Raw genomic sequence first — 27,468 nt, 5'->3', positions numbered from 1 at the left:
ACGGTCTGGCACCCAGCTTTGCTCACCAAACTCTCCTCCGATGGTATCCATGAAAACCTCCATGCATGGCTTGCGGAGGTCCCCTCTGGTCATTGGCAACATGTGGCCCTGAATGGATTTCTCTAATCTCCCCTTCCTGTTCAGGCTGGAGTTACCCAAGGTAGTGTTCTGAACTCTTTGCTTTTTCTGGTCTTCATCAATGATCTCTCTGACTCTGGAAAATCCTCTCTATCTCTTTACTGGTGACCACTCTCTGCCACTCCATTCCTGATCCCTCAGATCGGCAGCCTGCAGCCTCCTCACTCTCTGCAGACGTGGACAAAATCAGACGGGTCAAACAAGTGGAACATGTCTTTCAATCCTGACAAATCTCACACTCTTACTACGTCTCTCTGAAAAGACCAACTGGACAACCCTCCCATCTACTTTCTCAACAATCCTCTCCAAGAAGTTCTGTCAGTGAAGCTTATGGGTCTCACTATCTGCCATGATCTTCCTTGGGAAAATTACATTTCCAAGCTGGCCTCCATAGCCAGTCGCCGACGAGGCATCTTCCGTCGTGTGAAGTCCATCCTTGGCACACCTGAGCTCCTCACCACATACAAGGTTTTCATCCGCAGCTCAATGGAATACTGTTCTCCCCAATGGGCTGGTGCTCCTGCCTCACACTTAGCTCGTCTTCACGCTGTTGAAACCAAAGCTTTCAGAATCATTGGAATCTCCCGCAATGAAGCCAACTCCGAGGGCCTCACTCACTCACCGCAGGCAGGTTGGTGGTCTTTGTCTTCTTCAGACTCCTATCCGGCCTAGCTCCCCCAACTCTATATGTGCTCTGTCCCACAAGTATTCCTACAGGTCGCACAAGATCTGCCAGCAACCCTCTTCTGGTAAAATTTCCAAAATCAAGACTCTCTGCTCACCTTCACTCCTTCATTCCTCTTTTCTCCCACCTCTGGAACAAACTCCCTCACTCTCTTCAATCCCACTCCTCCCTCCAGGTCTTTAAAACAGCTGTTCACCACCATCTCTCATCTTACCCCATTCAAAACCATGATCTTTTATATCCCCGTTAATTCACCCCAGATCCACTTTCTTGAAATACCGACTTCTTTCCTGGAAGTCCCAGCAGTGTCCATGTGTTTTTACCTAACCCCCATTCCCATGCCCCCTCCCCCCAAGCCCCCTCTCTCTCCCACGGATCTCCCGATGTCCCTGTTCTCTGCTGTTGTACTTGTGTGGTTCACTCTCTCTCCCCATCTTGTCTCCCGTTCCCTTCATTGTTTGTTTTGTGTGTCCGTTTTTTGTTTTTTTTTGCGATTAATGTTTGCTCTCACACGAGCCTCGTTCTTGTATACAAAAAAAAAATAATCCCTTTTCTCCACAAGCCAGTCCATTCAATCAATACCACAACTTTCCATCCCAAAGCACTTTCCTTGATCAACTGAAATGCTCAACTTTGCTTGTTTCTTGGAATAGTAATGTTGCGGCGGCCACGATGGCTCGCTGGTGCAGTGACATCATTCCGCGCACCAAGAGGGTGTCGGCCACGCCCGAGGGGTAGGCGTGGCCTCGGGATATACACGGGGCTCGCAGCCCCGAGCAAGTCAGTGCTACAATTTGAGCTTTGTAATAAAGACTCTTTGGATCCTACGCGTTGTTGCTTACCTTTTCTGGCAAACAAGTCGCGCGCGTAGCACCGCACTACACTGGTGACCCCGATTTGGTTCAGCCGTCTGACCACAGAACGCGCCATGGCAAACAATGCGGTCGCGGTAAAGCTCCCTGAGTTTTGGGAAGCCCAGGCTGAGGTATGGTTCGTGCAGGCCGAGGCACAGTTCCAGCTTCGAGGCATCACGGCGGATGAGACGCGTTACGACCACGTGATCGCCGCCCTCGGGCCCGGCACAGCCGCCCGAGTTGTGTCCGTCCTGCGGAACCCGCCGGCCGACCACAGGTACGAGGCGCTCAAACGCCTCCTCATCGCCATGTTTGGCCTCACGGAGTGCGAACGGGCCGACCGCCTCCTGGACCTTTCCGGACTCGGCGACACACGACCATCGGTGCGGATGGATTACATGCTGTCGTTGCTGGGTGACAAAGCCCCGGATTTTTTATTCCGGGCGCTCTTTCTACGCCAGCTCCCGGCACAGGTATGCCTCGCGTTGGCCAGTTCCAAAATAAGGGATCCCCGCGCTCTGGCCGACAAGTTCTTCGCGGCTTGTGACACGTGGGCGAGTTTCAGTGTGGCCGTCGTAGATCCTGAGGCTGACGCGGCTGCACACCTCGTGGATCCCGAGGCTGATGCGGATGCACACCTCGTGGCCACCGCCACGCCCACCACCACCACCACAGCTGCGAAAGCCGCAGCCTCCGCCTCCGCCGCAAACCTGGTGCCGTTTCCACGCCAGGTTCAGCCACAAGGCTAAGAGGTGTTGCCCGCCGTGCTCGTTTGGCAAGTCGGGAAACGACCAAGCCGGCGCTCGGTAGCGGCCCTGAGCGTCGGCCATTCCAGCAGCCTCCTATTTATCACTGACACCTTGTCCGGGCACCGTTTCCTCTGCGATACAGAAGCGCAGGTAAGCGTTATCCCAGCCCACATGTCCGACAAGCGAACCGCGGGCCGGGGCCCCGCGTTGCTTGCAGCCAACGGTACACCCATACACACATTCGGGAAGCGCTGCCTCTCCCTGCGGTTTGGAGGGCAGCGCTTTCAATGGACGTTCGTAACCACCAGCGTGCCCAAGGCATTGCTCAGTGCGGACTTCCTATGTGCAAATGGGTTGCTGGTCGACGTAAAGCACAGACTTCTCGTCCAGGCCGAAACCTTTAGCTCGCTCGCTTGTTCGCTGAGCAGCTCGTTGAGCGGCTCACCGACGGCTCACTAAACAGTTCCCTCCCGGCGAGTTTGGTTTGTACGCTTCCGGCAGCGGATGACTTTACCCGCGTCCTCGCCAGTTTCCCGGCCCTCACGCGGCCCACCTTCTCGGCGGTGGCCGTCAAGCACGGGGTGGAGCATCACATCCCCACCGTCGGGCCACTGGTCTACGCCAGGGCATGCTGCCTCGAGCCGACGAAGCTCGCGGTGGCGAAAGCGGAGTTCGCTACGCTGGAGCGGCTGGGCATCGTGCGGCGCTCCAAGAGCGCTTGGGCATCGCCGCCGCACATCGTGCCAAAGCCCGGCGTGGGATGGTGGCCGTGCGGGAACTACCGCCGCCTCAACGATGCTACCACCCCCGACCGCTACCCGGTCCCTCACATCCAGGACTTTTCCACCCGGTTGGCAAAAATGTCCCTCTTTTCCAAGGTGGACCTCATCCGCGGATACCACCACGTCCCCGTCAGGCCGGAGGACATACCGAAGACGGCCGTCATTACACCATTCGGCCTCTTCGAGTTTCTGCGGATGCCCTTCGGGTTGAAGAATGCGGCTCAGGCGTTCCAGCGGCTGATGGACAGCGTCTTGCGCGACTTGGATTTTGTTTACGTCTACCTGGACGACATCCTCGTCGCAACCGCGTCCCATGAGGAGCACCTCCGCCATCTCCGCACGCTCTAAGAATGCCTGGACCAGCATGGCCTGATCATCAACCCCGCCAAGTGCCGGTTCGGCGTCGCCGAAAGACTTTTTGGGGCACCGCGTCACCAGGCACGGGGCCATCCCCTTACCGGCCAAGATGGAGGCGGTCAGGGGCTTTCCACGCCCCCGCACAATCAAGGGGCTCCAGGAGTTCCTGGGCATGAACTTTTACCACCGTTTCCTGCCCCGCGTCGCCCAGCTCCTGCGTCCCCTGCACGAGGCCCTCCGGGGGAAGCCGGGCAAAGGTAAAGTTGCTTGGACCGAGCCGATGGACGCGGCGTTCGCGGGCGCGAAGCTCGCCTTCGCTAACGCCACGCCACCATGCCACCATGCTCGCGCACCCGGCGCCCGATGCACCGATCGCCCTCACCACCGACGCGTCGGACTACGCGGTGGGCACGGTGCACGAGCAATGGGTGAAGGGAGCTTGGCAGCCGCTGGCGTTTTTCAGCCGGCAGCTCTGCCCGCACGAACGGCGGTACAGTACCTTCGACCGCGAGCTCCTCGAGCTCCACCTGGCGGTCCGGCATTTCCGCCATCTGCTCGAGGGCCGTTCGTTCACGGCCTTCGTCGACCACAAGCCCCTGGTCTTGGCGATGGCCAAGGTCGCCGAGCCGTGGTCGGCCTGGCAGCAGCGTCACCTCTCGGCCGTGTCCGAGTACACGACAGACATCCGGCACGTCGCGGGGAAGGACAACCCGGTGGGGGATTGCCTTTCCCAGTCCGTCGCCCATGCGGTCCACCTCGGGATCGACTATGCCCGGATGGCGGCGGACAAGACCGCCGACCCCGACGTACAGGACGTCACCGAGGTGCCATTCGACGGCGCGGGCATGGCCCTCTTGTGCGACGTCTCCCTCGGCCGGCCTCGCCCCATAGTGCCCGCGGGCTGGCAGCGCCGGGTTTTTGACGCCATCCACGGCCTGTCCCACCCGGGCACGAAGGCCTCCCAGAAGCTGGTCGCCGACAAGTTTGTCTGGCATAGCCTCCGGAAGACCGTCCGCGATTGGACCAGGACGTGCCTCGCGTGCCAGCGCGCGAAGGTGCACCACCACACCCAGGCCCCGTTGGCCCCGTTTACTGTGCCCGAACGTCGGTTGGACCACGTTCACGTGGACTTGGTGGGACCTCTGCCCCCCTCGCGGGGTTTCACCCACGTCCTCACCATGGTGGACCGCACCACCCGGTGGCCGGAGGCCGTGCCTTTGGCGGCGACGACGGCGGAGACGTCGCGCAGGCATTCATCGCCACATGGGTTGCCCGGTTCGGCGCCCCCTCGGACATCTCGTCCGACCGTGGCCACCAGTTCACCTCGGAGCTCTGGGGCGTGGTCGCGCGGGGGCTTGGCGTCCAGCTGCACCGCACCACGGCCTACCACCCCCAGGCCAATGGCCTGTGCGAGCGCTTCCATCGCTCCTTAAAGGCCGCGCTCCGGGCCACCCTCCGCGACAGCGGCTGGGTCGACAGGCTCCCCTGGGTCCTGCTGGGCCTCAGGACGGCGCCCAAGGACGACCTGCGCGCATCCGCAGCGGAGTTGGTCTTCGGACAACCGCTGCGGGTGCCGGGCGAGTTCCTCCCCGACTCCACGGCACCATGGTCCGCGGCAGAGCAGCGCTCCGCACTGCAGGAGACCGCCCAGATGTTCGCCCCGGTGCTGACGGCGCACCACGGGTGCCCGCCAACGCACGTCGCCCCGGAGCTTCGCACGGCGGAGTACGTGTTCGTCCGCCATGACGCCCACCGGACACCGCTGCGGCCTCCGTACGACGGGCCCTTCCGCGTGCTGGAGACCGGGGCGAAACACCACCCTGGACATCGGCGGTACTCCTGACCGCGTTTCCGTGGACCGCCTCAAGCCGGCCCACCTCGACGTGGACCACCCCCCGCCAGGGGCTCGGCCCCCGCGTCGGGACCGCCCCCCGGCACCGCCCAGCCCCGCCGGCATGCCACCACCCTGTCCTGCAACCATCCCAGATGCCGCCAGCAGCATCCCAGACGGCATCCCAGACGCCGCCAGCCGCCAGAGGGCGCTTCGGCTGGGTCATCCGTTTGCCCCGCAAACTGACCCTTCAGGTGCGCGGGAATTCTGGGGGGGCGCGTGTGGCGGACACGATGGCTCGCTGACGCGGCGACATCATTCCGCGCACCAAGAGGGTGTCGGCCACGCCCGAGGGGTAGGCGTGGCCTCGGGATATACACGGGGCTCGCAGCCCCGAGCAAGTCAGTGCTACAGTTTGAGCTTTGTCATAAAGACTCTTTGGATCCTACGCGTTGTTGCTTACCTTTTCTGGCAAACAAGTCGTGCGCGTAGCACCGCACTACAATGTCATATTAGAATTTGATCTCCACAAAACCACCAACCAGTATAGACCATTCCTCAAGCAAGCGAGTGTGCAACACCAAGCTCACTTGCCATCCAACATTTCTGCACTCCATAATACAAGACAAAGTGGAGACTTACACAGTGAACAGAGAAACGTACTCCTCAGTCATTTCACAAAATAAATCGAGATTCAATATGAGCACCACATGAGAAACGGCATTGCGTGAACCCCATTATTGCTGAAATGGCCGAGGTATCCAATTGCTACCACTTCCACCGCAAACTCAGATAGTCTTAAATGGCTGCTTCCGACAACTTAACTTTTCATCAAAAGGTGAAAAATTATGTCAATTACAACTGGTCAGCTTATCATCAGCTTGATAGTCAGAAAAAAGACACCTGGAACTTCACCTTTGTATTCACATGAATAAGCCCTAAAAATTGTGGTCATAAAGAACACCCAAAGCAAACTTGAGCATCAGCAATTAAACAAAAGCAGGAAAAAAGTATTATAAGGATAAACTAACAAAGGGCGGTGAGGAGGAGGTGGGGGTTTGGGGGGAGGGGGGGCAGGGAGAAATGTATGCTGATGGTGTTGCACTTGTGAACATGGGGGGTAGGGCAGGGTTTGAACCCTTTTTGGAGCCCCATCACAGCCGTGTTAAGTTGTAAAATAAAACAATTTGACAAGATGGTAGATAATACCCAGACCTGAAAATTCTGTGGTTTGCTTGAAAGGGCACGGACAGGCTTTTTGGCCACATGTGGTGGAACACGCCCCCTCGCTGAGCCTGCAGTTGGTGGCTTGGGATGCTGGAACACTCCCTGATCAACATCACCTGCACCACCTTCATTGTTCATTTCTTGTTCATCATTGCTGCTGTCTTCGAGCTCTTCCAGCACTTCATCTGAACAAATAACACATTAACCAACACGACTTGAACTATCATGACACACACACCCACGTCATAATCTGCTTCAGGTCTGTATACCTGCATGATTGTGTAAAAGCTCCTCAACAAGTATCAGACCACATAAAAATAAAACTAGAACGCCACTCAGTAGAGCGCATACTCCCGTCGTGGGTCAAGTTGGAATGATACGTTTTGTTTAACATCCCCTCTCCCCAAAACAATAAATGAAAAATAAAATAGACCCGAACTGTCAGAGAATTTATTTTGATATATCTCGGAATTAGAGGAGAAAAACATCATTTAAGAATAAGAATAAAAGCTTTAATGCAGTAAAACAGAAAAAAAATTCCCCCAAAAATTCCCAAAAGAAATTCCTGGATCTGGAATAATATCCTGAGCTCCACCAAAAACTAATCAATTCTTCCTTATCATCCCACCAACTTTCATCCAAATCCGTTCAGAACTTTTCCAGATATCTTGTTCACGAACACACGAACACGCACAACTCCCGTAAATAAAACGTAATGGATGGCCAGCAGGATGAATGTGTGGCAGGCACTCATTGGTCAAGACCCGAGGAGTTTTGTGCTGGTGTGGCACATGGGTCCATGGCTCTAATAGTCGATATACACACAAATACACCTTTTATAACAAATACTATATTTTCTGCTCACCTGGAACATAGTTTTGATGACCTTGGGGGATGTCATGTCATCCATAAACACTTCTCCTAAACAACTTATGGGATTGTGACCAAATTTGGCTAAAATGATATTTGGTGTGGTAGAACTAAAGTTTGTTCACGGCATCCTCCCCCTCCACCTACAAGTAGGTCATCGTAAGATTTAAAGGTTCCAAAAGTCCTTGTATTTATTTGGATCTAGTTTGGCCACCATTTTGGATTACAGGAAAACCTCCAATCTTCTCTCAAATAGTTTAACTGATCAATGCAAAACATTAAATTTGTGATCAACTACAGTACCTACCTGAAGGAAATGTAATTTCTCAATGTCATCAGTCATGTGGTATGGCAGCAATATTGGATAAAAGGAAAAACCTTAAAATTCATCTTGTATGAAACTGCTTAACCGATCAATGTGAAACTCAAAATACATGATTGACTACCTATGGGAACGTTTGCTTAAAATAAGCTAATCTGAAACAATATGGTCACCGGTGACATCATAATATAGTGGGCAATATCTCGAAAATTATGAACAATAGATACCTTGGAGTTGCACCACATCAAATTTGAATAGGAAGTGATATCATCATACCAGAAGTGGGCAATAATGTGAAAGCTAAGGCACAGACAGCAGAGAGTTGCACAACTGTGAACATCATGTCAATACTAACCAACCTAAAATATGTATTCTAAATCGAGATCTTATTTTTACCTTGATCAATCTATCACACCACTTTTTGGCAACCAACTGGAGGAGCAGGGTAAGCTGCAGGACAATTGGTTTTTATTTTTATGTTTTCTTAGACCTTGCATTTGATAAATTCAGAATATATTGTCATGTGACTACCCTGTAGTGAACACTGCAGGGTGATACGGTTGACCAAACGAGCTTCAACTCCAAGGAGTTCAATCCAAAAATGAAGGTATTCTTTACATGCGAGGGAAAGGAGAATGACAAACTTACCTAGATGGCTTCCACCCAACTTCTTCGCACTTAAAACTAAATTCCATATTGGAGCGCAGCCTGGTGTTAGCTTAGTGGTTAGGCTGCTGGCTTGGGATCCTAGGATCCTGGGTTTGAATCCCAGTCGATCGCTGAATTAACGCCTGGGGGGCTGACTCAGCCTGTCATCCTTCCGAGGTCGGGAAATTGAGTACCAGTTCACTGGTAATTTCCTGTGTGTCGCAAGGGGCGACTAACAGGATTGGCGGCAGGAAGGGCATCTGGCCATAAAACATTGCTTCAAAAAGTGGCCATGGTGCCCAAAAAAGGCCAAACCCTGCTCTGCAGGGAAAAATGGCCTCTAAAGGTGGTTCTTTTTCCACACATACTCGATTACAAACAAAGAGAAATATATGAGAATGAAAATAAATGTGTGTTTGGTGGTGGCACTTGGCTCTAATCGGCTCTTGAACCTCATCAGGAATTGTCCCGGGCCCCGCGTCCTTGCGCACGAAACCGCAGGCTGCACTCCACATGGTCACGAACCGCTCACTCCTCACTCCGTGCGCAAAACTAACTTGGCGAGCAGCTCGCTTTTCCAGCCACCGAGCCCAAAGCGAGCAGGCCGCGCTCGTCCACTCGCCGTCTCGTCTGTTCCACACCAGCACCCACATCTCCCAGCACAAGAGTGCTATGTACTCCAACCACTCGCTGTGAACTCCCGAGGCAGAGCGAGATATCAAATCGTGACGGTTTACCGCCAAAGCCAGAAGATGAGAGCCAGCCACGAGAAGATGAAGAAGAGCGATGTCAAGACACGATCGCTCGTCGTCAAAGACAGGAATCGAGAAAAAAAGAATAAGCACGGAAATAAAGCACGAGGAAAAGCCAAGAGGGAAGAGAAATTGTCGGGCAGAGCGTTTTTATACTCCGGGCTCTGTCATCCTACGACGTCTCAGTGTCCACTCCTATCAGCGAGTGCCATCTTTGCACAAATGAATCCTGGACCAATCACTGCCCTTCGGGGCGTGGCCTCATGGCCCTGCCTGTGCCCATGTACTCACAAAGTCGGTGTTATCAGTGGTAGTGCTCAATGTCCTGGTTTCCGGTCACTTTCTATTTTGTGTGGTTAATGTGTGATTTCCTGGCTAGGTGTGTATGCTGCATGTGTCATAAGGAACAGAGGAAAAATAACAGAGGCCATTACATAGAGGATTTACCATTAATCCCTAGCTAATTAACATATCCCACCCCTCGTGATGGGAATGAAGACACACTCTTCCACGACATATGGTCTACCGGATCCCTACTTGTGATACATGAGGGTTTCTTCTTCTTCATGAGTCAGAGCACACCACCTATGTAATTCTACCTGGACTAAGGTATTGCCTACCCCCTACAAACGTAACAATATCTAGATATCTGTTTTCACAAAGTGATCGTCATGGATAGATCTCCCCCAGGGATAACATCCAATGATGGCCATATTTTATTTTGCACTGCCATATGACCTTGACCTTCAACATTTAGGGATAGAGCGTAAATTACAAAAGTCTCCATCTGTAATTTATCCATAAAATATATCATGCAAATCAGAGGAAAATAAAGTTAATTATGTCACCACGAATCAAGTAGGTCAAGGACAAATCAATCATCACATGCACAACTTAAGTGCATACACTACTATTATGAAATAACATCTTGGAAGGCCAAGCGGTCTTTGAGATTCCGCATTGGCAGAATTGAGCCAAGAGGGAAGAGAAATTGTCGGGCAGAGCGTTTTTATACTCCGGGCTCTGTCATCCTACGACGTCAGTGTCCACTCCTATCAGCGATTGGCAAAATTGAGCGATGCCAGAAAACCCTTTCAGAGTTCCATTTGACTTTGACCTTTAACTCAAAGGGTTATTATGTAAATGAAGCATAAAAGTGCCTTACCTTAGGCTATCTAGAGGCGCAATTTTGTTCTGATCCAATAAAGATGAATCAAGCTATGGAGAAAAATGTTACAATGTCTACAATTGGGTCATGACCTTAAAATGAGGTCAAAGTCAAAAGGACTGTAAACTCCGACTACTTTATATTCCCAGTATTTATGCACAATTCCATTTGGCAGAAAAAAAAATTGGTTTTGTACACCGAGTGGTCTAAGAAACTCCGGTAACATTAATCATTGGACGCACCAATTGTTCAACCAAATCCAAAAACAGATATAAGCCTCCCCCTACCTCTGTGCAAGACCCTTTTAAAACAGGAAGACCCTTTTAAAACAGGAAGACCCTTTTAAAACAGGAAGACCCTTTTAAAACAGAAACAGGAAGACCCTTTTAAAACAGGAAGACCCTTTTCTGTACAAGACCCTTTTATAACAGGAAAGAATGTTACCTGTTCCAGGATGCGCACCACTTGAGGTCTTATTTGCAACACCAGCTGGAGGAACATAGGCAACTTGGAGTGTGACAGAGGCCTATGGGAAAGCAGAGTTAGGGAAAACGGTTATTAGGAAAAGCATCTTCCGCATGAGAATTAAAGTTCGGTTGCATTTTGTTTTATTTTTTGATACATTGGCATTCATGCGGTCACTGCAGAAAAACAGGTGAGTGCCCCAAAAACCACTGCTGCACCAAGTGTGGTCACCATAAATAAGTATTTGGATCCCATATCAGGAGTCAAAACAAGATATTTACATATACAATGCAGACCGAGAAGGAGGTGGTAAGGAAGGGAAAATAACGTGGATGGGGTGGGGGGGATTGGAAGGAAGGGCGAAGGACGTGGGGCAGGAAGCACCGGAGAGGTGTGGGGGCAGGAAGGAAGGGCGAAGGACGTGGGGGCAGGAAGGAAGGGCGAAGGACATGGGGGCAGGAAGCAACGCCGAGGGTGTGGGGGCAGGAAGCAACGCCGAGGGTGTGGGGGCAGGAAGCAACGCCGAGGGTGTGGGGGCAGGAAGCAACGCCGAGGGTGTGGGGGCAGGAAGGAAGGGCGAAGAACGTAGGGACAGGAAGGAAGGGTGAAGGACGTAGGGGCAGGAAGGAAGGGCGAAGGACGTGCGGGCGGGAAGAAAGGGTGAAGGACATGCGGGCAGGAAGGAAGGGTGAAGGACATGCGGGCGGGCAGGAAGGAAGGGCAAAGGACGTGCGGGCGGGAAGGAAGGGTGAAGGACGTGTGGGCGGGAAGGAAGGGCGAAGGACATGCGGGCGGGAAGGAAGGGCGAAGGATGTGCGGGCGGGAAGGAAGGGCGAAGGACGTGCGGGCGGGAAGGAAGGGTGAAGGACGTGTGGGCGGGAAGGAAGGGCGAAGGACATACGGGCAGGAAGGAAGGGCGAAGGACGTGTGGGCAGGAAGGAAGGTCGAAGGACGTGGGGGCAGGAAGGAAGGGCAAAGGATGTAGGGGCAAGAAGGAAGGGCGAAGGATGTGGGGGCAGAAAGGAAGGGCGAGGGTGTGGGGCAGGAAGGAAGGGCGAGGGTGTGGGGGCAGGAAGGAAGGGCGAGGGTGTGGGGGCAGGAAGGAAGGGCGAGGGTGTGGGGGCAGGAAGGAAGGGCGAGGGTGTGGGGACAGGAAGGAAGGGCGAGGGTGTGGGGGCAGGAAGGAAGGGCGAGGGTGTGGGGGCAGGAAGGAAGGGCGAGGGTGTGGGGGCAGGAAGGAAGGGTGAAGGACGTGGGGGCAGGAAGGGGGAAGGACGTGCGGTTGGGGAAGGGGGAGGAACGGGTGGCGGGAAGGAAGGGCGAGGAACGGGTGGTTTGCACAGCACAGATTAATTTATTTACAAGATGAATTCAAAATCCAAACTCTAAACCCTGAACCCTGAACCCACCCACCCTCCAAAACGTGAACTGCATTGTAAAAATAAATAAAAAATAAAAAATTTTTATGTCACAGCCATTCCCTCATTGAAACTGAGAGATACATGTCTGTCTGTTTCACCATTTTTCTGAGATGGCGAAAAGTATCTTCGTCAAACTTTCAGAGGTCCATTAGTGAGTGTTGGGGAGTGTTTTTGGAAAAAATAAATGAATAAAATTAGATTTAATTTATTTATTTATATAAATTGCTCTGTAGTGCCCAAGCCTTTAACTATGTGAAAGGTTATTTTAAATGATCCCCCACCAACCTCATTCCTTAGCGAGTGTAGGGAACAGCACTGGGCAATGCTGGTTACCCCAGCTACTGATAAATTTAGGAAAGCTAAGATGACGTCATACAAGGAAGTCTTCAAACCCGAGTGTAGCGTTGAGTGGAACGAGAGGAAACGGTTGGGTGGTGGTGCAAACCAATAACCGAAGCAATTAAATATAATACCACGAGTATTTAGCATGACCTGTGGTGTCGTGAACAATTACCACTTGGGTAGAACAGCCTTCCAAGGCATTAGAATGTCAAAAAGTACAAAAACAGAGGTCAAACTAACATAGAAAATGACTGAGCAGCTGGCACGAAATTAAATAATTCGGTTTTGTCATGCTCCATAGAGAGTTTGTAGTGGCAAACTACAGACTTGGCATTTAATATGGAATATATATTTTTTTCTTGACTTGGGTTTACTTTCTGAACTCAGTATATCAGTCTGGTGAGTTTCTTTTACCCTTCGGTGATGTCTTTGTTGAAAGAACCATGTCACTGATTGTCTGTCGCAGCAAGAAGTCAATAACAGGATTATATCACAGGTGGCGTGACAAAATGTAAGGACAGGTACATTTGACGATTGGCTTCACAATCTGGTATATGAGGGTTGTTGCGTTCTGTATTAGTGGAAAACAACTGCTGAACGTCTACAAAAGTTATTGCCGCTTCCTCTGGAGATGGTCCGTCAACTTGACAATGCTGTTTGTCATGGAGTGGTGGCTTTACGAAATTCTGGCATGAAACAGCGTGCTATTGCTCGGCAGTATGGCATCACTCAAGGTCAGGTGTCAAAGATCCTGAAACTAAATGCTCAGAGGGGTGTCCCTACTCCAATATCGAGGCCAGGACCTCCACGCAGAACCACAAGGAGAGATGATCGCCAGCTGCACCGGTTAGTCTGCAATGGCCGCACCAAGTCAGCTAATCGGCTTAGGGCTGAGTGGCAGCAACTGACAAATGTGCCTGCATCCAGAAGGCTAGTCAACCAACGACTGGTTCAAGCAGGCTATCGTGCCAGGCGTCCCCTGAGAAAGCCATGCCTGACCAGACAACACAGCTAGCGCCGATTGCAGTGGGCCAGAGAGCACAATCAATGGCAGCCAGGACACTGGAATCATGTGACCTTCAGTGATGAGTCTAGATTTCTGGTCTATCGTCAAGATGGCCATGTCTGAGTGTGCAGACAAGTGCATGAAGCCCACAACGAAGATTGTATAGTGCCAAGAGTCCAAGCTGGAGGTGGTGAGGTGACCGTTTGGGCTGCTTTTCATGCAGGGGGCAAAACGGACCTGGTTGTTCTGAATGGAAACCTGAACCAGTTCAAGTACAGGGTCATTCTGGAAGAAACATTGCTTCCATTTGCTCGTGCAGCCTTTCGAGGAAACTTTGTCTTCCAAGATGACAATGCACTGCCTCATCGTGCTTGCATGATCCACCACTTTCTTGCTGACCGTGGTGTAGAGCATATGGAGTGGCCTGCCATGTCCCCAGATATGAATCCAATAGAGAACTTGTGGGCAGAATGAACGCGTCAAATCGACAACTTGGACCAGCAGCCGACCTCTGTGCATGAATTGCAGCAGACTATTGTCACTGCATGGCAAGCGATTCCTGTCCAAACCTTGGCAATCTCGTGAACAGCATGCCTCGATGTGTACGTGCTCTCCTGAATGCTCGTGGGGGTTACATGAAGTACTGAACTGTAATTTTACTGTCCGTAATCCCAGTCATAATTTAGCTTTTGTTTTTGTTGAATTTTTTTTTGGCTAATGTGCAAAATAAAGATACTTCTGGAAAACGTACAGAAGTTTAACACAGTACTGTCCGTGAATTGAGTTCGATATCAGTTTGCATCACTTTCAAGGATCAATTTATTTGCTTCGAAATGTCAAATGTGGTTTTTGTTTCTTTTAAAGGTCACATTAACAAAATCTAGAATAATTTCAACATAATTCCAATGAACTTTTGGTTCCAAGTCATCTTGAAAAGTAAGTTCACCCCCACAAGAAAAATACTCTATATTAAATGCCAGGTCTGTATATGAAGCATGAACATGACCATATCATTGTGTTGGAATTCGGCACTCAGTCTGCATTTTGAAGACTGAAGAACACGCTTTTTGACCGTGGAGAATTATCCAGGGTATGCAATAGACATCCAATGTGTTGGAGAAGAAAGCTTTGTTATGAATGATTCACATAGGCCAGATGAAGGAAAATGTTCAGCTGATGGCAAAACCATAATTCTTAAGGTTACTTCCATGTCAAACCTTGTTCAACACTTCAGACATCGATTTGCTTTCAGATTGTGTCATTTGTTTCATTATATGCAATGTCTGCTTTCATAGGTGTAGTTTGACTTCTCTATTTGGGGGGGGGGGGGGGGGGGAGAGGTGGGGAAGGAGGGCAAGCGCTTAATATTAATAATGGGTAGCTAGGTCTGACTTCCAAAATTACCATTTGTTGGTGTAGTTAAAGAGTACGTGAAATCACAAATAGTTTACGTTCATTGTTGTTACTCACGTTTAAATACAGGATGCGTTTATCTTAATTGTAAACTACTGAAAAAAAAATAATGGTAGGGGGCATGGCCCCCTATCCCTCCCCCCAAACTCCACTGGTGTCTGCTTTTCATGAAATTGGATATTTATGATAAAAATAATTAATATAAATGTTGAGTTTTGAGCAAAGTTTTTTTTCATTAGAGTACTTGCATCTTTTTAAGTGCATTAGAGCATTCTTTTTTTTTTTAGAATAGTCTTTAGAATTTGACAAAAACTAAACAGCCACAAAAAATTAAAAAAAATAAAAAAATGTTCCCCTCGCTCTGCTCAGCAAAATTAGATTTTTCAATGCAATGTAAATTTTGCAATGTAAACTAAATTCACAGACCCGCACCTGGTTTGTGTGTGTTACCTGAAGGTGGTAACATCAACCCATTCTTGGGTATGGTATCAGACCTTCACATTATCGAGCACTGATACCTTGAGCTCAGTTTGTTATTGGACTTTGAGAAATCCAGCAATCATGCCAGGGAACTCTTCCTTGAACTGGATCAATTACAAATCAATTATGTGCACAGTCCATGTTCCCAGCATGCACTGCAACGACCTGCATGTACAGTACCGCGACCATACATGACATTCCTGAATTACGTTCAATGAGCTGTTGTATACATTTCATTTACTGTGCCTGTGTGCCATCTAGTGGCCACATGCTAACATATAACGCACTGAACAAAAACACGAAAGGCTCATGTATTTAATACTGTATGTACTTCTGTGTGGAGGGACACATGTCGTATACAATTATTAACGTTGCTTGACTGCATGTGGGTTATGATTGCAAAGAAGATTTTTGTTCATTACACATTTTTGGATTTGATCCTTAAACTGCCACCACAAGACACCTGAAGTAGGTGCGGATGTGTTTCCTCATCACAAATGGTAACATCATGGGAATACAATGGCGACAGCATTGTGTTTTAACTGTCTGCAGGGGCCAAGAAGTCCTAAAAGGTGGAAGACGACGTTTCTGTTTGCAGTATCAATTACGAGAAGATAGGACTTTAAAAGTCCCATCAGTAAGCTAAGGGTTAAACGCTCACCTGCATCAGCTATTTTGCTTGGAAGCAATAAATAAAAGCATATCGAGCATACAATTTTTCTTAAATAGCACCAAGGACTCTTGGAAAAACTCACTCGCCACCAAAGGATTGCACAGAAACAGCTACCATTTGCTATTCCTGTGTAGCATCCCGTCGGCCGAACATCCGACGAAAAAAAAAAAGAAAAAAAATGTTTTTGGGGGATTCAAAAATATATATTGTGGTGCTGTGCACACACGACTCGATTGCCAGAGGTAGACCACAACGCGTGGATACAACAAGTCTTTATTAAGAGGTCGCACTTCAGCACTGGGCGGGCTCGAGCTTAGAGCCCGCATATATGTCCCGAGGCCACGCCTTGCCCCCGGGCGTGACCGATCGGTCGAAAGGCGGGGCATGCATTTCAGTTCCCCGCCTGGACGCTCGCACCACCCACTGGTGCGCGGATTTATTGTCCCTTGTGCCCGCCACAAGCGCCCCCCCCCCCCCCAATAATTCCCACGCACCTGAAGGGTGAGCTTGCAGGGAAGCCGGATGACCCGGCCGAAACGCCCCCTGGCGATGGGTGCAGGGCTGGGGGGTAGCGGGACGGCGGGGCTGGGGGGTGCCGGGGGTCTGACCGCCGGGGGGCGGCCTCGACGCGGAGGCAGAGCTGCTAGCGGGGGGTGGTCCAGATCGAGGTGGGCCGGCTTGAGGCGGTCCACGGAGATACGATCCGGGGCACCGCCGATGTCGACGGTTAAATATTTGTCCCCGGTCTCCAGCACGCGGAAGGGCCCGTCGTACGGGGCCGTAGCGGTGCCCGGTGGGCGTCGTGCCGGACGAAGACGTACTCCGCCGTGCGAAGCTCCGGGGCGACGTGGGAGGACGGGCAACCGTGGTGTGCCGTCGGCACCGGGGCGAACCTCCGGGCGGTCTCCTGCAGGGTGGAGCGCTGTTGCACCGCGGACCAAGGAGCCGTGGAGTCGGGGATAAATTCGCCCGGTACCCGCAGTGGTTGCCCGAAGACCAGCTCCGCCGAGGACGCGCGCAGGTCATCCTTGGGCGCCGTCCTGAGGCCCAGCCGGACCCAGGGAAGCCTGTCGGCCCAGCTGCCGTCGCGGAGGCTGGCCCGGAGCGCGGCCTTCATCGAGGGATGAAAGCGCTCACACAGGCCATTGGCCTGGGAGTAGTAGGCCGTGGTGCGGTGCAGTTTGACGCCGAGCCCTTGCGCCACCGCGCCCCGAGGTGAACTGGGGGCCGCGGTCGGACGAGATGTCCGAGGGGGCACAGAACCGGGCAACCCAAGTGGCGATGAAGGCTTGCGCCACATCAGCCACAGACGTCGCCACCAATGGCACGGCCTCCGGCCACCTTGTGGTGCGGTCCACCATGGTGAGGAGGTGGGTGAACCCCCGTGAGGGGGGCAGAGGTCCCAACAAGTCGACGTGGACGTGGTCGAACCGATGCTCGGGCACCGTAAATGGGGCCAACAGGGCCTGGGTGTGGCGGTGGACCATTGCGTGCTGGCACACGAGGCACGTCCTGGCCCAGTCGCGGACGTCCTTCCTGAGGCCATGCCAGACGAACTTCGCCGCGACGAGCTTCTGGGAGGCCTTCGTGCCCGGGTCGGACAGGCCGTGGATGGCGTCGAAAACCGGGCGCTGCCAGCCAGCGGGCACGATGGGGCGATGCCGGCCGAGGGAGACGTCGCACAGGAGGGCCGCGCCCGCGACGTCGTACGGCACCTCGGTGACGCGGAGGCCCGTGACGGTGGTCCGCAAGGCCTGGACACCGGGGTCGGCGGTCTGGTCCTCCGCCATCCGGGCATAGTCGATCCCGAGGTGGACCGCGTGCGCGACGGACCGGGAAAGGCAATCCACCACCGGGTTGTCTTTACCCGCGACGTGGCGGATGTCCGTCGTGTACTCGGACATGGCAGAGAGGTGACGCAGTTGCCGTGCCGACCATGACTCGGCGACCTTGGCCATCGCGAACACAAGGGGCGTGTGGTCGACGAAAGCCGTGAACGGGCAGCCCTCGAGCAGATGGTGGAAATGCCGGACCGCCAGGTGGAGCTCGAGCAGCTCCACCTGGGCTGTAGCGGCGTTCGTCGAAGGTGCTGTAGCGGCGTTCGTGCGGGCGAAGCTGCCGGCTAAAAAACGCCAGCGGCTGCCAAGCACCACGCACCCACTGCTCGTGCACCGCGCCCACCGCGTAGTCCGACGAGTCGGTGGTGAGGGCGATCAGTGCATCGGGCGCCGGGTGCACCAGCATGGTGGCGTTGGCCAGGGCCAGCTTTGCGCCCGCAAACGCCGCGGCCATCGGCTCTGACCAGGCGATGTCACCTTTGCCCGGCTTGCCCCAGAGGGCCTCGTGCAGGGGGCGGAGGAGCTGGGCGACGTGGGGCACGAAGCGGTGGTAAAAATTTACCATGCCCAGGAACTCCTGGAGCCCCTTGATCGTGCGGGGGTGTGGGAAATCCCTGACCGCCTCCACCTTGGCCGGTAAAGGGACGGCCCCGTGCCTGGTGATGCGGTGCCCCAAGAAGTCGATGGCGGCGACGCCAAAACGGCACTTTGCGGGGTTGATGATCAGGCCATGCTGGCCCAGGCGTTCGAAAAGCATGCGGAGGTGGAGTTGGTGCTCCCCCCGGGATGCGCTCGCAACTAGGATGTCATCCACGTAGACATAGATGAAAGGTAACTCACGCAAGACGCTGTCCATGAGCCGCTGGAACGCCTGGGCCGCATTCTTCAACCCAAAAGGCATTCGCAGGAACTCAAAGAAGCCGAAAGGGGTGATGACGGCCGTCTTTGGGACATCGTCCAGTTGTACGGGGACCTGGTGGTAGCCCCGGATGAGGTCCACCTTGGAGAACACGGTCGTGTTTGCCAACCGGGCGGAAAAGTCCTGGATATGCGGGACTGGGTAGCGGTCGGGGGTGGTGGCATCATTGAGCCGGCGGTAGTCACCGCACGGCCGCCATCCTCCACCGGGCTTCGGCACAATGTGCAGAGGAAAGGTCCAAGCGCTTTTGGAGCGCCGTACGATAGCCAGCCGTTCCAGCTTGGCGAACTCCGCTTTCGCCACGGCGAGCTTCGTGGGGTCGAGTCGGCATGCCCGGGTGTAGACCGGCAACCCGAATGTGGGGATATGGTGCTCCACCCCGTGTTTGACGGCCACCGCTGAGAAGGTGGGCCGCGTGAGGGCCGGGAAGCTGGCGAGGAGGCGGGTAAACTCATCCGCTGCCGGAAGCGTGCAGACTAACCTCGCCGGGAGCGAACCTTTCAGAAAGCCGCTTGGCAAGCCGCTCGGTGAGCCACTCAGCGAGCCACTCAGCGAGCCGCTCAGCGAACAAGCGAGCGAGCTGAAGGTTTCGGCCTGGACGAGACGTCTGCGCTTAACGTCGACCAACAGCCCATGCGCACATAGGAAGTCCGCGCCGAGCAGGGCCATTGGCACGCTGGCGGTGACGAACAACCATTGAAAGCGCTGCCCTCCAAACCGCAGTGAGAGGAAACGCTTCCCGAATGTACGGATGGGTGTACCGTTGGCGGCAAGCAAAGCGGGGCCCCGGCCCGTGGCTTGCTTGTCGGACGCTGAGGCAGGGAGGACGCTTACCTGCGCTCACGTGTCGCAAAGAAAACGGCACCCGGACAAGGTGTCCATGATGAACAGGAGGCTGCCAGAATGGGCGACGCTCAGGGCCGCAAGTGAGCGCCGGCCCGGTCGTTTCCCGACCCGTCAAAAGAACACGGCGGGCGGCACGTTTTAGCCTTGCAGCCGAACCTGGCATGGTAGTAGCACCAGGTTTGCGGCAGTGGCGGCCGCGCCGGCGGCGGTGGTGGTGGCGGCGGCGGCGGTAGTGGGCGGGGCGCAGCAGCGGCTACGAGGGAAGCCGGGGGCGCTGTAGCCTCTGCACCGGGATCCACTACGGCAGCACCATAAACCGACCGCGTGTCGCAGGCCGCGAAAAACTTGTCGGCCTCTCTGGCCAGGGTGCGGGGTTTCGTGATGTTGGAACCGGCCAGCGCGAAGCGCACCTGTATCGGCAGCTGGTGGAAGAAATGTGCGCGGAATAAGAAATCCGGGCGCTGGTCCCCAAGCAGAGACAGCATGAAATCCATCCGGACGGATGGTCGTGTGTCGCCGAGGGCGGGAAGGTCCAGGAGGCGGTCGGCACGTTCGACCTCTGTGAGCCCGAACGTGGCGAGGAGGAGACATTTGAGCGCCTCGTACTTGTGGTCGCCCAGCGGGCGCCAAAGGATGGACACAACGCGGGCGGCCGTGCCAGGCCCGAGGGCGGCGACCACGTGGTAGTACCGGGTCTCTTCTGCCGTGATGCCCCGGAGTTGGAATTGAGCTTCGGCTTGCACAAACCAAACGTCGGCTTGCGCTTCCCAAAACTCCGGGAGTTTGATTGCGATGGCGTTGGTAGCCATGGCGCGTTCGGGGGTCAGCAATGGCTGAACCAATCGGGGTCACCAGTGTGGTGCTGTGCACACACGACTCGATTGCCAGAGAGGTTGGCCACAACGCGTGGATACAAGAGTCTTTATTAAGAGGTCGCACTTCAGCACTGGGCGGGCTCGAGCTTGGAGCCCACATCTATGTCCCGAGGCCACGCCTTGCCCCCGGGCGTGGCCGATCGGTCGAAAGGCGGGGCATGCATTTCAGTTCCCCGCCTGGACGCTCGCGCCACCCACTGGTGCGCGGAATTATTGTCCCTTGTGCCCGCCACAATATATATATATATATATATATATATATATATATATATATATATATATATATATATATATATATATATATATATATATATATATATAAATAAATAAATAAATCGCTCTATAGTCCCTAAACCTTTTTGATTAATGACAGTTATATACAAGTACACATTCACATAAATGAATACAAAGCACCAGACATTTGAACACAAATAATAAAACAATTCCAGAAGCGGTCGAAGTTGGTGGTAAGGCCTCTTCTTCTTCTTCCTGAAAGTCATCATACTTAACTCAGAAACGTGATGAACGGTACATTCATTAGAATATATTCAACAAAAAGGTAAAATGATGATTTGACGTTTGTGATGGATTATGATTTGGATATAATTGCTTTTCCATTATATTTGCCCTCATTTCAAATATGTTCGTTTCTTTTTCGCTTGAGCAACGCCGTGTACTCCAGCTAAAAACACTTAGATACTTTACTGGGGATACAAATACAACTTTGGCTGGGGAGCAACATAGGCTATGTGGCCGCGGCCTCAAACCGGGGTGTAGGGGACCGGGAGAGGGGCGTAAATTCTCTATGTAAATGGGTACCATGTCGTGCCACCTGCTGATGGTGGCAGAGGGTTTACAATTTCCTTTTTTACCTGGGCAACACTGACGTTAAAGCACTCTTTGCACGGGTAAATCTTTCCTCCTTCCCTTCCCCCCATCCCCCAAAATGGAGGGGCCTGTCAAAATCACCCCCTCCATCCCTTCACACACTCCAAAAGTTGTATATGCAGTACACCTTTCCCATCCCTCTCCCCCCACCTCCCCCACCCAAACCCCTCCTCACCCCTCCCTCTCCTGTACCCCCCCCCCCTCTCCGGCCACGCCAAGCACTCCTGCTTGGCTTCAATATTAAAGGGACTTTGTGGTGTTTTCTGGTCATATTGTGCTGGTCATGGATCAAGATTACTCTTGTTCAGACCTCTGCTTGGAAAATTGAAGGAACATAAATGAGGTGTGTCTAGTCCCTGGTGGATACTTGGCTTTCCTTTCCTTCGTCATCTGTGTGCCTCCAGTTCTCCTTCAGGCATCATGGCTCCCCACTGGAAGAGTGCATGTGGGAAGGGGGGGGAGGGGGGGGGTGAAGTTAAAGCCAATAGAAAAGCTGTGACCATCTTTTACAATCTCAAATGAACTCTGTCCTACATTTGGAGTTGAAGCCATAATGACCAAAGGAATTGCATTTATGCTGCACATTCTTTTTCTATTGTCAAAGTTTATGAAACAACTCGATATCAAAAGAATGAAGTTTTCACAAAATGAGGAAGTCTGTGGCATGCAAGAGGACGAACCTGTGAGGAAAGTCCAATCACATTGTGTATCGGAGATCATGGACAGCCATAGGGGATGACAAGATGGATGTCCACTGCCACTGAATGAAAGAAGGGCGCGGTTCCACTTGACCAACAAGGGAATGTGGTTACACATCAGGAAAAGTACAAGAGCAGTCATCTTGGGTCTTGGTATGTTCATGAGAATTCGGATACACACGAGTTGAGCAATTGAGGGCAGTTGTAAGATGGGGCATATGGAACAAGCCTTGATGAAAGACCTGCATCAGCAGACTGGTATTACGATGGATGGAATCAACGACGAAGAGCATGCGAAACGCTGTGGGAAACGAGAAAAAGCCGACCTTCGACAGAGATTATTCCTTCGACAGCCATCTTTTGCTCCACTTTGGTGATACATGTACCACACAGTTCTATCGTTGCTCAGTGGGATCAATTGGGTAAACACTGCAGGGTGTGTTGCTTCTCGAAACAAACCTGCCAAAGCCGATCAAATGACATGGGTGGAGGACTTCATGGTGTGGCCTGCCTGGCTTATTGACAAGGGGTTTGCTGTTATCTGGAGACTGCTGGGCCCAATTAATATTGCTCAATGTACCATCTGATGCAGGTGAAGGTTCAGACCAAGTTGTGTTGCTCAGAAACCTTCAGCTTTGTGTTCACCGTAAAAAAAAAAAAAAAAAATTCACCAACAGACATTAAACTATATTAGTCCAATTTAACTCGAGCATATAATTCACTTGAACCACCAATCACACGTTCACCATCAATTCCCTGGTTTCACAAATTAACTGCACAATCTCAAGATGAGGTGCAGACATGTGGAAGGAAGATCAGGAAGTCACTCCTCTGACATCACTGACAAGTTGCAAGATGCAGACCTAGTGATGGAGTGGTACCTCCTGTTCAAGAGGTTGTTGGATGATGTTTTGCTGCCACACAAAGGCATGCACAGAAACCTGCAGCACTCAGTGAAACAGCTCTCCATCACCCATTTATTTTTCGCCCATGCTTCTCCAGCACAACACCTTCAGCACCCTCATCTGCATCCTCTCCGGTGCAGGGCTCATCAGCACCCTCACTTGCGTTTTCGTCAGAAGAGTTCACTGGATTCCAAATCATCGATCAACAAAAATTACATCGTACTGTATCTCAAATAAAAATAGGAAACAGTACCTGCTGGGTTTTTTTGAATTTGTAAGTATTTTAATGAAACTGTAATCATGTACATATTCGAGTTCATAAAATTTTAAAATATTCCATTAATCACAAACCGCTGGGAACTATCCCACTTTTTGCCATTGAAACAATGCACAGACATTCGTGGATTCAACATTCGTGGCCATTTCCTGGGACGTATCCCTCTGCGAATTTCAGTGTCTGACTTTATATCGGTTTGGCACTTCATCTCAATGATGAAGAATGACTCGAATATTTTAAAATCAAAATCAGATCTTCAAAATCGAATCAATCTGTCCTTGTCACACACCCACCTGTCCAAGGTTCATGAGAAACCACCCATAACCGATATATCCAACTCACAAAGACAGATAAACATATAAGGGTGAAAACATAACTTCCATCCACATTAGGTGGCAGAGGTAACAAGCGCAACAACAACAACATGCATTTTAAGGCCATTTTCCCTGCGAGAGCGGGGGTTAGCCTTTCGGTCCCCATGACAATCTTCTCCAGTTTGCCCTATTTTCTGCATCTCTCCTTGTTAACCCCCTTGCCCGCATTTTCTTCTTCCACAATCTTTAGCCCAGTCTTTCTCGGTCTTCCCCATCCTGTACTTCCTTCTACATTCACTTCCATCACTCTTCTCAACCAGTCACTTTCATCCTTTCTCAACACATGATCAAACCATCTCAACCTGTTCCTCTTCACAGCATCAATCACAAGCTCTATTCTCATCATCTTTGGCAATTCATCATTTGTTTTCCCCTCTCTCAACAATACTCAGCACATCCACCGAACCATTCGTATTTCCATCCTTTCCAGCCTTCGTTGCTGCTCTACGTTCATTACCCATGTCTCGCTCCCATAAATCATAACACTTCTCACATGCAGCATACACCTTTCCCTTCAGCTTCAACGACACTCCCCTCCTCATCAGCACGCCACTCAGTTCCCGAAACTTCTTCCATGCACATCTCACTCCAGCAACCATTGCCGAGTCTGATCCACCTTCTCCATTCAGCATGTCTCCAAGGTAGCAAAATGTTTTCACACCTTCCAGCTTCATGCTGTCTCCAAGATCCAACTCAACATTTCCTCCATCTGCAGCTCCCTCTGTGCACACCTTACATTTGAATGTAGCTGCCACACTGGTTAATGACCCTCTCAGACCACGACATTTTTTATGAACCCACTCAGCGCACATTGTACATTGAATGGAGTTCACTCCGACACCCTTCCTGCACACAGCACGTGGCCACTTCCCAGTTCTTTCCACCTCACCACATGCTTTACCACTTGCCATCACCTTCGTCTTTCCGATATTCACCTTCAGACCTTTTCTCTCCAGACATTCCTTCCACTTGTTCATCTTTTCCTTCAGTCCATCCATACTTTCCGCAATCAACACCAGATCATCTGCATACAGATGCCCTCCTCCTTTACATACATACAGATGCCCTTTACATCCCATGGTAAACCCTCCTTTACATTCTGAGCCAGCACCTCCATCACAGCTAGAAATTGTAGTGGACTTAGTACCAACCCTCTTTTGTACCTTTCTTAGTACCTGTGCGCGCTCTTTTGTACATTGCCATCACTACTCTGATCAACCATTCCTCCACTCCTAACTTCCTCAATGCCCATGTCAATACTTCGCGTGGAACCCTATCGAATGCTTTCTCCAGATCAACAAACAAAAGAAACAACTTCTTCCTCTTCTCCATGTACTTCTCCTGCAATTGCCTCACAAAAAAGAGCGCGTCTGTCGTTTCTCTTCCTGGCATAAATCCAAACTGCATTTCGTCGATCTTCACCTTCTTCATTATCCTCTCCAACACCCTTTCCAATACCTTCATTCCATGCTCCAATAACTATCACTCGGTACGAGCCACACTCCAGAGGGTCACCTTTCCCCTTGTATAGAGGGACGAGGGTACTCAGTTCCCGATCCACTGGAATGCTGTCTTCTTTCACCACCAGATTACAGATCTCTGTCATTCTCTTCACACCCCAACTTCCTGCTGCCTTCAACATATCTCCCACAATTCCCGTCGGCCCTCCCGCTTTTCTACTCTTCATTGCTTTTATCGCTTCCTCAACTTCCTTCTCAGTTATCTTCTCTGCCGGTCCTAAAACTGGGTTACTCTCTATGTTGCCATCCCATTCATTCTCTGCATTCAACAGTATTTCCATATATCTCTTCCATCTTCCTTTAATTCCATCTTGGTCCACAACAATTTGTCCCACTTCATCCTTCAAGCAACTCACCCCCATCACATCAAACCTCTTTCGCTATCTGCTTTGCAATCCTGAATACCGCTCTCTGACCCTCTTCCGAATCCAAGTGTTCTCCGAACATTTTCCTACATGCCTCCTGCACCTTTGCTACCTCTTTCTTTGCAGCCTTCTTGGCTGCCTTATAACTTTCATGCTCTGCTTTTTCTGCTCCCGTACCCTTCGCCTTCTGCCACTCCTTGAACTTCTTCCTCTTCTCGTCATTCCTCTTTCCAACTTCATCATCCCACCACCATGTTTCCGAGTGCCTCGGTGGTCCTTTTGTCCATCCACATACGTCACCAACGGCTCCCAACAGACTATCTTTCATTGACATCCAACCACTTTCAAGCTCAACCACATCATCCTCTACCCTAATCAGCCTCTCTTGTAATGCCTCCTTTACTGTCACCTCTTTCAACCTCCACACCTTCATTCTCGGTTGGTACTTCACCCGCCGAGATCTCCTCGGACCTTTCACCCTTACATCGCAGACAACCAAGTGGTGCTGTGAAACAGCCACCTCCCCCGGGATCAGCTTTGTGTCCCGGAGGTGCACCCTATCTCACCTACGCACCATCAGGTAGTCAACAGTTGTCGTTGACCGACCTGACGTGTATGTAACAAGCTAATTATCCTCTTTCTGGAACTGAGTATTACAAATCAACAAATCAACTCCATCAGCAAACTTCAAAATCCTTTCACCTTCTCCATTTCTCACATCATATCCGTAACCCCCATGAACTCCCTCAAAACCGTCCATACTCCTTCCCACATGTCCATTTAGGTCTCCTCCTACCACAACAACTTCCTCATTTTTCACGTTTTCCATCAGATTCTCTATCGCACACCAGAACTTGTCCTTCTCTTCATCGCTCCGACCAACCTGCGGAGCATATCCTGAGATGACGTTCACCAAGAGCTTTCCAATCATCATTTTCACCATCATCAACCTATCACTCACTCTCGTCACACTCACCACACTGTATACAAACTCCTCAGAAAACAGGACACCAACACCATTCACGCTCTCCGGGCACCCTTGCCACACAAACTTGTATTTCTGTCCCTGCCTACCCTTCACCATTCTCACACCACTTCCCTTCCATCTCGTCTCTTGCACACAACATATGTCCACTCTTCTTCTGACCAATACTTCCACCACTTCTCTTGATCTCCCTGTCATTGTCCCTAGATTCCATGTCCCAAACCTCAGAAACCGATCTCCACTTCGGGCTGTACCCTGCCCATATGTAGTTGTAATTGTCATGGTTCTCTTTTTGAGGCAATGTTTTTATGGCCGGATGCCCTTCCTGACGCCAACCCTCTTAGGCGCCTCCAACAGCATGCAGGGATACGGCGTACCTATTCTAAACCAGGGTACACACCGGGAGGTAACAAGCGCGTTATCATAATATTGGATACAATGTTATCTTCTTGGTTTGAGCTTTGATAACCTCCAATTTAAAATGTACAAACCTTCCTTTCATATTGTTGCAGATCTCCCGAAGCCCGTTCCCGTTACAAGGGGGGGATTAAACCCCTTTTTCCCCCTGGGTCTTCGGGTCCACGAGGCTGAATCGCCACTTCCGGAGAAAACGTGAAAAAGGGTATCGGGTCAACGTCGCACGTACCTTTAACCCACGCTGCCACGAAAGCAGGGACCGAACTTCGCACAAGTCACGCTTAATCGAGTACGCCAAGCAGTATGCGTATCACGTGACTCATGCCGTTACTTTTAAGGAACCCGATTCGAGCGGTTCTATTCGTACCATGCGAAGCC

General features: G+C 51.6%; 1 protein-coding gene across 5 annotated transcripts in view; it reads right to left on the bottom strand.

Moving 5' to 3' along the window:
• The window catches only part of DYSF (dysferlin), a 221,820-nt gene that overhangs the window by 156,085 nt on the left and 38,267 nt on the right, over positions 1-27,468 (bottom strand). For all 5 annotated transcript variants that reach the window (XM_078772024.1, XM_078772026.1, XM_078772022.1 and 2 more), the window contains exons 5-6: positions 10,828-10,909; positions 6,612-6,808 (exon numbers count right to left, since the gene is read on the bottom strand). In XM_078772024.1, the coding sequence (XP_078628150.1) occupies positions 6,612-6,808; positions 10,828-10,909 (279 nt within the window). The remainder of the gene's footprint in view (positions 1-6,611; positions 6,809-10,827; positions 10,910-27,468) is intronic.

This window comes from Myxine glutinosa, chromosome 2 (assembly GCF_964187855.1).
Source record: "Myxine glutinosa chromosome 2, kmMyxGlut1.1, whole genome shotgun sequence".
NCBI classification, from domain to species: domain Eukaryota; kingdom Metazoa; phylum Chordata; class Myxini; order Myxiniformes; family Myxinidae; genus Myxine; species Myxine glutinosa.
The sequence above is the reverse complement of the archived record's forward strand: the minus strand, read 5'-3'. Positions and strand labels throughout refer to the sequence as shown.